The sequence below is a fragment of the Bacillus rossius genome, chromosome 5 (genome assembly GCF_032445375.1).
Source record: "Bacillus rossius redtenbacheri isolate Brsri chromosome 5, Brsri_v3, whole genome shotgun sequence".
NCBI lineage: Eukaryota > Metazoa > Arthropoda > Insecta > Phasmatodea > Bacillidae > Bacillus > Bacillus rossius.
In genome coordinates, this window is record NC_086333.1 from 79,096,434 (window position 1) to 79,112,748 (window position 16,315).

Sequence of the window (16,315 nt, forward strand, 5' to 3'; positions counted from 1 at the left end):
CATAGATTACTTTGAAATACAGAAGCGAATATAAAATTTGTATGGCGATTAAAATTCTCAGGCTAATGTAAATATTTTATGGGTTACACCTTTAAGCCAGCAGTAAACTAGTATGTAGTTACACAATGCCACATGTTATGGACTGTTTAACATTGTCTTGGCCACCGAGAATTGTCGAGAGAGCACAGTATTTTCTTTCGTCCGTATCAATCTACTGGTTCCACGTGGTCATGAGCAAAGTTGACCAAGTATACCTAGCACTGTAGCAAGCATGTCCCATGCCCAAGCTCATTGTTAATGTAAATGCTCCCTTCTCATTTCTCGCGAACCAAAACCGAGAGACAACAGGACACAAAGGCAGGTTCAGGTGAGCAGGGCAAACATTTGTTTAGTTCTCGGTGAAGAATATGGACATTCAAGTAAAAAAAAAAAAAGAAATTAAAATGAAATGTAATTTGAAGTGCTAGTTAACACCTTTTTGATTTAAATTGAGTTTACTTGATATCAAAGATTTTATTACTTCACATAAAACATTTTCACCAGTACTACATGTTTAGCATTTATTAAACTAACCAGAGATTAATTTTTTTACGAAAGACATCAATATTCGCTGAGTTAAATTAGCAAAACCTTAGTCTGAATTTAAGTTCCAGGTTAGCTTTTAAGTTTATTTAAAAAAAAAATTTTAGAGAAAGACCCCTGAAACCTCTTTTCATCGGATGGTTATTCCATCCCACAAGCCCCCTGGTAAGGCCCCTCTTGAGAACATCACATCCCCGCAAATTCTAGGACCGCCACCTTACTGTGTATTTCATCACAAAGTCATGAACCACATCAGACTTACCTCGGGGGCCTTCACAGAACATCGGAAATGTGCTGTGCCCTCGTGTTAGGAACACTAATCAATGTCTCTCTCGATGAGAATGCAAAACGAAGCACCCAAGTTTCTTGAACGTAACTAGTGTTACAAAACTGACAGAACAGAAGCACTTACAGGCTGGTACAAAAGAAATGAACAGATAGGGAGGAGGGATAAAGGAAGAAATACACTCATGGACACACACACACACACACACACACACAATTAAAAACTATAAGAAACAAAACTATGTAATTAAAATTATATCCTCTATACTCTCGACAAAGGCAACAATGTTGTCCCAAAATGAGTGATTTTTTTATTAAGGTTTTTTTTTGCATATTAATGACTGTACTGCTGTTAAACAAAGAGATAAAACACTTCAGCAAGAATGTTAAGTTTACGAGTGTCACTGGTTGGACCAGCTTCGGGCAGACAGACGGCAAACTGCAAGTTGATGGCTTATGGGTCTTTACTGGGGAACCTAACAGCCGGGAGGCTAAGTGAAGGAAATAAACCAGAAATACATAACACTGATTAAAAAATGAAATGGAAATAAATTCAACCAAATATTGTAGGACAATATGGGAAACTCTTTGACAATTAGCATTGGTGAAGCACGAGACACGCTACTGCATCGCTTTTAAGCCTTTATATTCCACTCCATGCTTCTAGATACCACTATTGTAACTAGCCTCGCACACTTAAAACACACATTGTACCAAAACGTAAGTACACTCCATGCCGTTAAGGTTCGTGAACATCACTTGTCTCGCGTATTTCTTACCAGTTTCACCATATTGTCCCTAGTACAATAGTTGATCCGACCCTGAGCCCAAAAGGTGGTCTGGCCTTCTTCATGAACTAGCTCCCAGGGTCTTGAATCTGGTATTGCAGCACGAGTCAAGAAACTAACTCACTGTCGAGTGCTGCTGCACTTAAGCAGGTCGACATTGGTACCCGTGTAAGTTGGATAAAATAAACACCCTTGGGAAAGTAATAGTCCATACAGCCTCGACGATAGCATTTGTTTGCAGTTAAATTCTTGTATTTCAGTTTTGCAAAAAAAAATAAAAAAATATTTAGGAAGAGAACAAGTAACTTACATATTATTAAACGTGGTAAATGTGAATGACGTGTGGAGATACCATTCATTTACACATATATTTTACCATGACAACAAAACTTCATTTTGGGAAGCAAAAGTTTAAAACTTGGTATAATTATGTAAAAACAAATAAATGTGTACAAAGTTTTTTTTTATTTAAAAATATGGTTATAATATACTTTACAAAAAACAAGGCTTTATTTTATAAATAAATTTGTTTTATTTAAAAAGTACTATACAAATCAACTTCCATACCATAGTAGAGTAAAATTACATTAGGGAATGATGCAATTACAAAAACATTTAACAGATATTACACATACAGGTTTTCAAACTTAAAATTTTCTTTACAGCAAAGACAAAAGAATGCCACTTTTTTTCCCCTTCGAATGACAGTCGCTCAGACAGTTACATAGGTGTTTGCTAATGATACGGGTTTTTGACAACAGGAATATTGGGTTACGATGGAAGCTTCGCGGGTCTTGGACCTCACATCCCAGCCGTCATTTGTCCATCTTTACAAAATGGAAAAAATGCTCCTTGCATACGTTCAACTAAGTTCTTATCTGTATCTTTGGCTACACAAAACAAAAAGGCTACGCGAAGGTCCTAGGCAAGTGTGAAAGGACAGTTTGCACCCCGACCAACACAAAGGCACTTTGATGAATACACTACTGTTGCAGTACACTCGCTCAATCACGAGCCACTATTCCGACAGCTCGGAGATTTGCGCGTGCGCTACCGTGCAGAACGTTCGTGTGTCTCTCCAAGCATAAGCATTTTTTTATCCCTCGACACCTGCTTCCCCCTTTCCCCTCCCGTGACCACAGCGCGTGAAGGTGCTATAGTCCGTTGTCAGATTGATACTACCTGGCTTGCTAACATTTAGTCTTTTTTTATATACTACTGTTAATTATACGTATTAAATTTCTTTTTAGTATTACTACCTGTTGACTTTCCTAAAACCACACATAAAATAGCGTCTGACAGTATTATTACAGTCAGTCATAGTCATTCTGACCGAAAAAATAATTAAATTCTTAAATGAAATAATATTTAAGTGGAGAAACTATTTGTAGCAGATGGTCAATATTAATAACGAGGCATCTCATTAATTATATGCTACAGTCAAATAGTGCCAAAATTTTTAAAATTAAATGGTATAAAAAAAATTTGTTGGCAAAAACAGTTGAAATCAAGATCATCTTTCAATGTCTACACAGAAATTAAATATGAATATTGTCAGATGATAATCTTGATGGAATACAACAACAAATTGTATTTCCTAGAATCTTATGCCAAATTATACTTTACAAAATAATGTTTGACATATTAAAAAAATTTTTCATTACATTATAAAGTTGTCACTAAAACTTTTGCGCTTCTGGCAACAGAGCACACCGAAAAAGGACAATGCTAATGGCAGAGAGAGAGGCAGAGAGAGAGACAGAGAGACAGTGAGAGAGAGAGAAATACCCATTTAAATTCACAGTGCAATCCAAGGATGAGAGACACTATAGCATTCATAACAAAAAACGGAACTAACTGAACTTAAAAAAAAAACTTAATTTTACTTTAAGTCAGCCAAAAAGTTTGAAAGAAGTTTGCAAATTTGGAAACCACCCGTTTATTTAACAAGCATGCATATATAAAGCCAGACAGCTAAAACTCGGAGCCATTTAAAATGATTACGCCTCTAAATAAATTCAGAAAAGGTACTAGTACGTATATGTTGGAACATCAAAATTCCAGTTGCTTCACTATCATGGTATTCTCTTCGTGAACTATAAACTAACCCATAACATGGATTCAAATTATGCCAGGTGCCAAACTGTGTCAATACAACATATTCAGAGATTCTCATTTGCCCAAGGGCACGAGTTATTTTGAACGGTGTTAATACCTGAACGTCTGGAATAAATTTCAAAACTTCAAAAATGAAGAGGCTCATGAACTACCGTTACATGAAAGACATGGTGGAAACAAATAGGTACTGATATTTTTTGTCAATCTTTTCACTTTATCTGTCACTGGCAATAATTCGTGTTTTATTAGTGCACGCAATACTCAAACTTAGTAAAAAAAAAACTAAGATATAAGTTTCCAACTATTGTTAACTAAAAAAGTATATAATTTACAAACTGTTGTGACATCCAATTTCTGATAGCTCTAGTACAGCACTTTTTTTTTAAAGATTTGAACAATGTCGGCGACTGTATACTTAGCAAACCCTGCGTAATGTATACTTCCCGCTTGCCGTCGTAAGAAGCAAGGGGACGGCGTGATTTTCGAAGAGTAAGTACCCCAACGGAACAGCCGTGCGTACCAAGCCGCAACTAAACTAAAAAAACTTCACAAATACTATTTTTGGAAAAAAAAATTGCAAAACTTTAATTGCTATTCAGACTCACTCTTTACAAATTTTAAAAAAGAAATCTCGTGCAACGTGCAATTTACTCATCTACTCATGGGTGCATGATGGAAGCAAGTTGCCACACACTTACTGACGTTGTGCAAGGAAATAATACATTTTAAAAATAACAGAACCTTCATTGCCGCAAAGAGAATTCACGACACGTCACACACACATGTTGTTACTACACAAGGTTACATATGTTACAACTTTATTTCCCCCAGGTACAACTTCACAAATAACAAGGCAAAACTTACATTATTTTTTAAAAATAGAGTTTTACTTTTAAAAATTGAAGCAGGTTCTTTTATTTATAAAGACTTTTTTTTATTAAAATAGTATATTTGCTATAATATAAGCTCCTATTACAATGCCTTAAAACTAAGGCCACGTTTTATTGTGAAAATTGCACAGTTCTTAAGTCTAAGATAAAGCTCAATCAAATATATATAATTTAACAAAAAATATATTCTAACAAAATGAAGATAACTTAAAAAGATTGTAACTGTGGTATCAAGCATAAAACATAAAGCAATTTTTACAACATTAACGAAGTAATAAATTTTTTTTAGTAAGGAATGCAACTCCTTCAGTCTTTGCAACTTTCTACATAAACTTAAAGAAAACCAATGATTTGGCAGACTTGTAAACCTGCACCAGATTAAGTAACAAGAATGAAACAAACAAAAAAAACAGCAGATTTAATAACCCACAATGACAAGTGATATTATATGGCAATGATGTAAACAGTAATTTTACGACTCCAGAATTCTATTTTTAGTTTTTTTTCAGACTTGGAAGGTCACATTCACACCTTCCAAATTTAAGAAACAAAAAAAAAACATAGATAAAGACCATTAACAACCCACAGAAAATATAAGATTCTTAACTATTCCTATTGCTGTCACTGCAAACAGGCACGCGTTCCTCGGTTATTGCTTGATCCAGAGTACATCACATGAAAGAACACTGGCCAATTAATTACATAAACCCCTTTGCTTGAAACAGTAAAATACAATCAACATCCTCCTTCAAACGCAACAAAAATGCCTTCTCCGCAACACACTTACTTTGGGCCAAAACTACCTTTCCTTCCCTGGTTTTACTCAAGTCTGCAATTTTAAATGCATGGAAAAAATTATAATAATAATAATGTTGCAAGCAAAAAGACAGCCTCTGATAAAGATTTACATAAAATCCAAAACCCCAAAGACATAACATTAAACTAAAAGTTAAATACGTGGTTTATACAGTAAATAATATACAATTTATTGTTAGTTATTAACAGAACTCTACATGCTACTAAAACAGTTAATGATTGCACATTCAATTAGTTTATAATCTAAGACTATAAACTAAAAAACAAACAGTATTTAATTATCAGTAGATACAAATAAGAACAATCTATGAGTAGAAAAAGATTGTGTGCGTGGTATTTTCACTGGCCTCTGGAAAGAATTTTTTTCTACCACAAACGGCACCAGAAGAGAAGGTCCTATCAAGAACTAACTACATGCCAGGATTACCAAGATACCCTACTAATGTCATTGACGAAGAACGACGGCAAATAGACGAGAAAGCGCCAACACGGAATATGAGTAACACACGCGCGCTTTATTGCTCAGTGTAGTCCCGCTTTCTGGCGTACCCTATCCTGCCTCAAAGAGCTTTTCCCTGAATCACGACAGCCACTCACTCACATTATGGCCGTACAAGCATCATGAGAAACATCTAATAACTCATTTGACACCACTCAAACAATCACTGCTAAATTATTAAGACACAAAAACAGTTGAATAAAAATTTTTTTGAAAATAAACTATATTGTTCTTTAACACCAGAAAATACATTCATAAATATTTTTAACATTTTTTTTTTTATGAAAATGTCTCTCTCAGTTAACTGAAACGAATAATAAACTATACCAATAGCTAATTAATGTATGTGTATATAAATATAAAATGAATATTCTGTTTGTGTTCCATAACCATTCATCCGGTTGCGATGAAATATTGCACACTTGATGTTTGAAACACGAGGAAGGTACTGCCTAGATGAGGCTGCAATAAAACCCACCCTTAAAGGTGGTATGCGAGTAGAATCTGTTAATTACCAGTAAGTATTTTATGACCAATCTACTTTTCTAGGGTCAAAATAATAATATTAACAACAGACTATCGGGTAAACTCACGCAGTAAAACTTTTTTTGAAACTCAACCGATATTCAGCTCTTGGCAGACACCAGGTATCAGAGGCATCGAAAAAATATACACAAAACTGAGAGTTTTCATTTAATACTTGCTATGTTTATTTGCCACAAATTTAATATTTTTATCTTTACTAAATTACTTTCAATACAATTTTAAAGGAAAAAATTAATAACTTAGGCATTGTTTACCTACAAGTAAATATAAATAAGGTTGTTTATCTAATAAATCAGTGATGCACAATCTTCAATAAACTTGCTTTGAATCTAGATTTGTAAAAAAAAAAAGTTATTCTCATACATATTTTGAAAAATTATGTTTCAATTATTTATTCATATAGTGTGGCCAGTAATTGTAAATGTTGATCGTAGTATATGGTATCTACGTTGGTACAAGAGTATTGCAGTGGTATAGTATCAGAAACTGATATCGGAAAAGGAGGTATCAGAAGCGCCCTAGTTAAAAAAAAAAATTAAAAATATTTACTATGTCTGCCATCTTGCGGAAAATCAATGTTTGACCCCACCAGGAATCAAGCATGTTCTACTGTATTAAACTAGCAGACCGCAAATGGTCTACCATAATTAAAAGTACTGAATCAACTAGTGTTTTCTCTTAACTACTTGTGAGAACATTTTCATAAAAACAAACTTCTCCCAATAAATCATTTGGAACGAAAATCTTTTGGAGTTAAACAAAAAAAAAAAAAGGCCTATACAAAGCAGAGATTGTTTAGCCAAGCACTCCTGTAAATCACACAACAATCTCAGCGCAAACACAACAAAAAAACTAGATAATTAACTGATACAAACTGTTAGATCAGTTTTTAAAAAAATGTGGCTATCTTGAACAGCTTCAAGTTTTATCCACCATGAAGTAAAATTCCCAAACAAGTCTAAACACTTTCCACGTATAAGCATACTGCAACTTCTTTCAATTAAAAATTATTAAAAATATGCTTTCACTAAAATTTTGAACGTGTATATATACTCCTTTGGTAAAAAATAAATAAAATTACAGAATCTAAATAGCAATTATTTAGTCTAAGCAACATTACACATAAATCAATTTCTTTTGTTCCCAATCTATTCAAAAAACCACATTTTTTTCACATCACTGCTCGGACTTTATAAGTCTCTTAAAATATATATTAATAGACTATGTAAATACTTTCTTTAAAATCACTTTAGAATTTTTACATTATTTTAGCCTGCGGTGCAGTTTCAAATAGTAAATCCTTTAAAAGGATTGTCTCTATAGAAAAAAAAAAAAAATATTTTGTTTTCAAAATAAGAATTAACATATCTAACATTCAAATAAATTTAACATACTCGCTGAAAACTACTATTCCACAAACATTACAGCATCACATTCGGTTTCCTCTTACGTATCACTGTTACCAACCCCACAGCTCACTTAAAGCTGGAAAATTTCTAGCCCTGCACTAACCTATATCATCTCGACTAAAATGCCTTTCAGATGACTGCAGCAGAACTAAGCCTAATGTGCTCAAGTCATCAAACTCTCCATTCCATCTCATGCACGCACACCATTCACTTAATTCAATTGTGAACACTTTTGACCCAGCAAACAGTTGAGTTAAATACAAAAATAGTCTCAGGGGGCGGGAAGTATTATGAGGTCACCCACAAAAATCCAAATAAACTACAACTTCAACTTGTGGATTTCAATTTGCGTGCTGCAGAAACAAACACGTTGAGAGCGATAACTACCATAGCACAATCCAACAACATTTCTCGATGATTTACATCAAGTTCAGCACCAAGATGATGAAACACCTCAACAACAGTAAAACATCATCTACTCCGTGAAGCAACTAGCACTGAGCGACATGAAGTTGACATCCAACATGCAACATGAAACGTGCATTTTATTTTAAATGACATGCCGAGGTACAAATCACTAGGCTGACTAGTTTAAACATGTCAAGACCGGGATGTTTTCTATATGAATTCTGACTAATCACTACGAAATCACATCACAGCAGACCTAAAAAAAACTCACAGTTCAGGTATTCAACAATGAAATAACTAATGTTAAATATCTCGTATGGATCTGAAATTATATATTTCAAAGTGAGAAATCCTTGAAACGCAGGTAACTTGTAATGAGGTTTCACCGAGTTCTAAAGAAAATCTTAACAATTTTATGTGAATGTTATATGCAACCTATTTTTTTTTAGTAAAATAATTTGTACAATATTTAACTTGTTTAAATACAATCACACTGTTGCTAACAAAGATATTCTAGTTTAACAGCTAAAATGTGTATATTTTGAGTCAGTTATTTGAAGGTCGTGGTCAATAACATCGAGAATATCTCTGATCAAGCCAAAACCAGTGTGAACACTGCTTATGTTCAACTTCAAACTAGATGTCGCACAGCACTCCAAACAACTAATCTGCACTAAGACCAACTTTTTAGATGCAACAACTAATTACCTTTAAAAACGGTGCATAAACACAGATAGTGTCTGTGTAACATTAAACATAATAAACTTTACAGTCAGTCACAGTAACAGTACGCCTCTCAGGAAAAAAAGCAATGATAAAATGTCAACTGTAAAATACAACTATCAAGACAGTCAAAAAGGCAACCAACGTGAAAAACTGCGCCATTTCAAAGTCTCAACAACATGATATTAAATTACATAGTTATAAAAACTAACAACTGGGTATTTCAGTGAATAGTAATAAATGCAGCTAAGCAAATGGTATGTATGTAATATTGCAAAATCTAGAAATTAAAAGACTTCTGAGGGTGGCAATTACTCATAAATGAATTACCAAGAATAATAATTTTCCTTTTCAATAATAAAAATCAACAAAAAAAAATATTTTCAAATTTCAACTGCTAAATAAACATTTTTCTCACGAAACATTAACAATTGAATCAGATCATCAATTAAAAATGATGTGTCGTATGTTAAAAAGCAAACATTAAAATAACTTTAATGTTCATTATACTGAAAAAGGCCCACAAAATTTTCATTCCACACCTGTTTGTTTGAACACCTTACGATGATAACTCACTATAAAATACACTGCTTCAAAACTGACTGCTGAACATTCAAAGAATACAAATTATAACACCTAGAATAAAATACTCTGTAAAAGCTCCCAGTTACAAAAGTTTTACTGTATAGTAAAATCAATTTACTTTTCATTTGATGTATGAACTCGATTTAACTTTTTAGTGTGAATTCCAGGTAAAACAAAATAAAATAAAATTCAGTCCCTTCAGGAACACTGATTTTCTGGTGTTCAAAAACTCATTTCAAGAGAAAGGAGGGACATATTCAAAGTAAAACAGATTTATTTAAAGGTGCAAGGAACTAGATGTGCTCATATCCTCTCCCCCCCAAACAAAAAAAAAAAAACCTCCAGGCTCATAGTTACCTACAATACCTAATTCAATAAGTAAGGAGTTCAACATCTTCACTGAATTAATTAAAAAGACAGTGATTTCATGGTTCTTTGGTAATATCTCTGAAAGATATTAATTTAATATTTTCTCTCTCACTTCACCACCTCCAAGCTGCAAGTGCTGCAATGAAACGCAACCCTCCCCTCCTCCCTTAATTATCACCTGAACTATTAAATTCTCACCCGAACACACCCACCAACAATAACAATAAACATAATTATTATTATTATTATTTTCTACGAGCCAGCACAGGAGATGATAGCTCCTGGTATCATTCCGCAACCAATGTTGATTGATTTGCCATTGCGAACCTCAGTCTTTTTTTTAATTTTGGAAAAAAAAAAAACTTCCGAAACATAAGTACCAATTAATTACTTAAAGGACAGAGCATTGTACTGACGGGGGAGAGGAAATATCCAGACCGACGTAACAAATATAAACAGGTTGAAGCAGAGGTGGACATGGGCTAGGGCGGCAGGAAGAAGCCGAGGGGGAACACGCAGTCCTTGGGCATGAAGCAGTCGTGGACGGTCTTCATGTGGTTCTTCATCTTGTCCGGGCGGGAGAACTCCTTGGCGCACACGGGGCACGGGAACACCTTCCTCTGGTGGCCCTCGTGGTAGAGGAAGGCGTGCCGCTGGAAGCTGTACTTGTTCTTGAAGGTCTTCTGAACGTCCGCCTTGGCGCACTCCGTGCACTGGTACACGCCCTCGGAGATGGAGGCGTAGCGGAACAGGTTGAGGCCGCGCACGCTCATCTCGGTCAGCTGCTCGGCCGGGTCCTGGCTGGCGGAGGTGGCGCGCCGCCGGACCCTTCTCTTCACCGGGGGACGAGCGGGGGGCGGAGCGGCGACGCCCTTGGCGTCCCCGCTACCACCCCCTCCACCCGCGCTCGGGCCCCCGCTGGAGTTTTCCTGCGGCTGGGACTCCGGCTTGGGAGCCAGCGGCGGATCTGCAACAGGGCGCGCGCGTCAGCCCGGCGAACAAACACTTTACTCACTTATTTATTAATATTGCAAAATGCCCACCAACAGCCGAGGGCTTCAGCGGTGGGCACGGCTCATATGTACAAGCACAACATATAAACAATACAAACAAACAAAGTTTAAAATTTAACTATGAAAAATAAAATCAAAATATAAAACGCATAATAATAAATACAATACATAGACATTATAATGAAATTACTAATTGCAGGCTTATGTAAAAAAAATACATTAATAGCTACACTTTTACAAATTAAGATTATCAATTTTATTGAAATTAGAAATGAGTTGAAAAATTATATCATTCTTTTTATGGTATGTACATAGGGTGGATGTTAAACGGCAGTTAAATTGGGGAATTCTAATGCCAGTATTATCACGAATGAACTTACAATTCAATTTTGAACAGTAACAGTTTATGAACAGTTTCATTACAAGACTGACTGACTTGACTTACATCGTGAATTATCATCGCTAATATTGTTTTTTTTAACCACATATGAAGTTTGCACCAGATAATAACCACCCAACAAACAAACACCTGACACACCCAGATATTAAGAGAATTTTTACTTGTCACGTAAGTTACCTACACAGGGTGTATTAACATTTACACACGGGAATAGTTAACAATGCAATTAATAACGATACACAATATCAGCTTTGTAAAGATGTTGGTACAAAACTATTCAGGGTAATTTACTGTTCTTCATTCCAAGTCAAAACATGACTTCATGAATACAAAATTTAAAAAAAAAAAAAAAAAAAAAAAAAAATTCTTTTTAAAATTAGTAATACAATTATTGTAAAAAAAAAACAGTAATTTAAATGTTCTGTGTAGCACAAACATGCACATTAAAAAAAAGGTTTAACAACACTCAGCACACTGACATGCAGTACCGGCACAACATAAGTGCACGTGTTGTATGCGACTTTGCGAGCAAGCATGACAAAAGCATTCTCAAATACACGCTGTGAATTACACTACTAGTGACCACTCACACACCTACTGAAAAAAAAATAATAATAATTTTAAACTCATTTTGACCTTAACAAAGTTGTGAATGTCAAATGATTCTTTGAAAAAAATTGATCAGTAGATTTCTTGAAATGGCTTTCTGTTAAATATCACAATAACAATCCACAAGTAATAATACTAAAAACTATGATATTGTAGCTCCTCCCAGTTGATTCAAAGCAGTTATCTAAGATGCACATACTTCAGCTACACAGATGCAATACCATTAAGATTTCAATAGCTGAGCAGGAAAACATAACATCTGACTCAAAAAGTTAGATCAAACATCTAATAACTTACAACCTTCCAGGAAACTGAAGCAAGCTTAAAGCAATTAGCAAGTTAGTAAACATCACTCACATCTAACATTTACTCCCTCTCTCACTTGCACTACTACTACTGCTCTTTCACTCTCTAACACAGCATTCTCCCCTTTAACCCTATTTCATCTTCACTCTCCTAATCACACACTCAAATCACTCTTCCTAACTTCAAGTTAGAAGGGAATATCTTAATTTAGCTTTGTATCTACCACCAAAAACTATGCCATAATCAAGGTGTCTACAAATAGTGGACCAATTTCAGGACTTTGAAAAGACCGTTAAAACAGATTTTTTTTAAAAATTACATATGTATCAGTGTAGTTAAAAAACCAAAATACAAAAAATATACCAATATTTGCAGGAACATGCCGATTCTTAATTTCGAAGGAAGTGATGCTTCAAAAACAACTTGCGGCTAGCAAACGGCTGCTGGAAATCAAATTTTCAAGACTTCCAGAAACACAAATGTTTATTTCATTACTTTTCATGACTTTTAACCTAAGACAACCTGATAGTACAGTTCCTTTACCTGGCTGAAAGATTCCTGCATTTGTACAGCAATACAACTTTGCGAACCGGATTGTCCATAGAATTTTATGAGTCAAATATTGAAATAAAATACAAAAACTATTATCCCTAATAATGTAATGTGAGAAATACCATCTTCTTAACAGAGATCAACTATTCAAAAACAAAAATTATAGCTATTCTAAAGGCACAAAATTTCAATTCAAATGTTTTTCTTTTAAACTATTTTATTTATTTTTAACACTCTCTTTTTTTACTGCTTCTTATTACTGTGCATCAAATTCTTTCCACGTTTTCTTCACATGCCACGCAGGCTAACACGGTGGTTGTTCAAGACCTACCCAACATACGGATTCATTCGACAACATCCATAGTATCTGCAGATACAGTCTTCAGTTTCTATACTAACAATGTCAGTTAAATGGATTCATAGTACGTATTGAAAATGTATGCAAATGTAGGCAAAACTTTACTTTTACCAGCAAGTGATGACACATGGCAGATGACTATAAATTATTAGCAGTCACATGTAAAAACATTATAAGGTAATGTTTTCTATCACAAATATATGGGAAAAATTTAACATAGTTTGAAATTAATACAGAACCAAGCAGCAAAAGACAGTTTTACATTTAACATACTCAAATATTTATATTTCAGAATTTCATCTCAGTATTGGTTAAAATCCAGAGTGATGCTGAAATCACAATAGCGCAATGGCTGCGAAGCAAAGATTTCTAACCAATCAAGTACGACACACTTGTAGTATCCCCCTGCTCTTACTCTTCACGACACGTACAACATGGAATCTTGGACCTTCTTCATAACAATAGCACATTACGATGACTTGTCCGATAAAAGTTTGTCACAAATAAATCCTATAATGTAAGTTAAATTTTTTTTTCACACCTACTCTCAAAACCAACATTGAAAAAATGAAATAAAACCCCATTAATGTGACCAGATCCTCCAACCTGCCCCAACAGCGTCCCTGCAGCGTCAACAAAGTTGTCCACCACGCCCTGGGCAATGGGTATTCTCGACAACACTTCATCGCTCCTTCCTTCTACCACCGAATTGCCTTTTTTTTTCTGCAGTTGCTGACATATTTCTATATTTTGGTTCTTTTGGGCTAACTCTTTTATCTAAAGAGTGTGTGAATTTAAAATTTATTTTATGTTCAAGTGAAATAAAAATAAATTTTTTATGATCAAGTGTAAAATTTTACTTGAGTTTTGATATGCTGTTTGCACACATGATTGTTTCTTATTGCCACTGTCTGTTTCCCAGAGGCACTGACTAAACATATTTCATTGTTAAAAATAAAAATATTTTATTTCAATCATTAATTTAGTACAGGAGTACTTTTCTGTATATATTTTTAAACAGCAAACAAGCCAAGCAAAATTGCTTGCATTTTTATGCCATCTATTATGGTTAGTGCTTAACAGAAGATTATATAAGTATTAATGTACTATAAGAATACCAAACTAACAAGAAAAATTGCTTGTAACTAAAGGCTAAAGTAATATTTACAATCATTTGTGTGTGTGACTTTGCAGTTGATCAAATTTTAACAACTTTATACAATGTTTGCCAGTACAAGCAAGCTTCTAGTTTCTATATACAAAAATTCAATTTTAAGTGCATGCTGTAAACTGCCAATTATCTGCGCTAATCACGGAGAGCAATCTCGCATATAATACAAACTCACTGATAATCCACTACTTAATGAACATACCATGTTTACACCAAATACATTCAAAACCACTTTTTTTATATTAATTATGGCTACTGAATGGCTTCTTATGAAAACAAACAATTTATTAATGAAAACATTAATTTACTTACATACAGCAAGTTTTCCATCCACACATACTTTATATGAGAACATACAACCTCTCTCATAAAGGACACAAGTAACAATTATGTAGTCGAGTTTAAAATTTAGTGCGTAGCTAGCGATAAGTTCATTTACAAGAGATTGTTTTAACAAATTTGTTTGATCTGTTTGTTCAAATTTTTATTTATTCTGTCAGTCACCTGTCTTTAGAATAAACCAGTATCACATAAGGGCACATTCAACGTCTTGTTGCAAAACACAAAGCCCAGTCACCAAGTGACAACCAAGACTTCTAACAAGAATATTTGTTAAATTTCCAGGATGTGGAGGCTTGGTGTACACAATGCGAAGCATGCTCGGCTAAAAGAGGCCACAACACCGGAGTAGTGGGAAAATGAGGGCATACAATGTAGGGGCCCCCTTTGAGAGGATAGCCATCGACATCGCTGGACCATTTCCATAGACATCATAATTTTAAAATGACTGACTGTTTATGTTAAGCATTTAATTTTTTTATAAATTTTAAGATTTTTGACGTGATAAGGTCTAATAAATCGATGAAAGCCGGCTGCACGCACGAAAAAGTGTCCCGTTACACACAATGTCCAGTTTCGCTGTGTCACGTTACGCTCATTTTATATTGCTCTTTGCTAACCTGAACCTCCTAGCATTGCGACCGAGTCCGTGGCGTAATTCTGTTTTCATGCATTTAAATGTAACATTTTCATTGCTCTTTGCTAACCCGTTCCTCCTAGCATTGCTGCAGAGTCCGTGGCGAAAATATATTATTTTTGACTGCATTTTGGTGTTGGGTAAGCCATTTTCCTTCACATCATCCTTGAAACACTCCGATTCGTTTCCTACTTTTCCTATCATCGTCCTATTCTTAACAGAATAACACAGATTGAAAGAAGGTAAATACCAAACATGTATAAAAGTTATAGTTAAAATAATCTCATCGTTAAAGTAATAAACATATTTGAATTAATGAGTGCAAATAAAAGTAAGTTTATCAAGTAAATTGTAGATTTCATTTCACTCCTTCTTTGTATCCATACAAAATAGTGATAATTCAATAAAAATGATTCAATTTTATTCATAAAAGTATGCAATCATTTCATCAATGTTTTGTTATGACGTTGTCACGTTAAACTATCATCCGTAAACCGACTTTACAGACAACCAATTTTTCCCCAATTTTTTCTGATAACAACTTCAGATTTTCAAGATGGCAGACATCATGACAATTTAAAAATGTCAGAATATTGTTTTTATAAATTTAAACTTTTTTCTTTAAATTATATCTTATAATTTATGGATTTTCAAGATTGTGACCAAAACAAATATTACGTCACCACAATTCAAAATGGTGGTCTCCAGCAGACAAGATGATGGACATGACGTTGGCGACGGGGAATTTAAGCTGCTTTGGGTATTTTTCGGGGATTTTTTTTATAGGAAAAGGTTTTTTGAGGCTTTTAGAATCTCTCTTTCGAAAAGAGATATCCTATAAATAAAACAATATTATAGGAGGGCAAAATTTCAGACAGTATATTCCAAAACATGACTAAACACATTCCCCAA

General features: G+C 34.3%; 1 protein-coding gene across 1 annotated transcript in view; it reads right to left on the reverse strand.

The window, feature by feature from the left end:
* Positions 1-7,217: 7,217 nt before the first annotated feature.
* The window catches only part of LOC134532080 (protein tramtrack, alpha isoform-like), a 49,952-nt gene continuing 40,854 nt past the window's right edge, over positions 7,218-16,315 (reverse strand). The window contains exon 5 of the mRNA XM_063368302.1: positions 7,218-10,985. Within this exon, the coding sequence (XP_063224372.1) occupies positions 10,501-10,985 (485 nt within the window). The 3' untranslated portion in view covers positions 7,218-10,500. The remainder of the gene's footprint in view (positions 10,986-16,315) is intronic.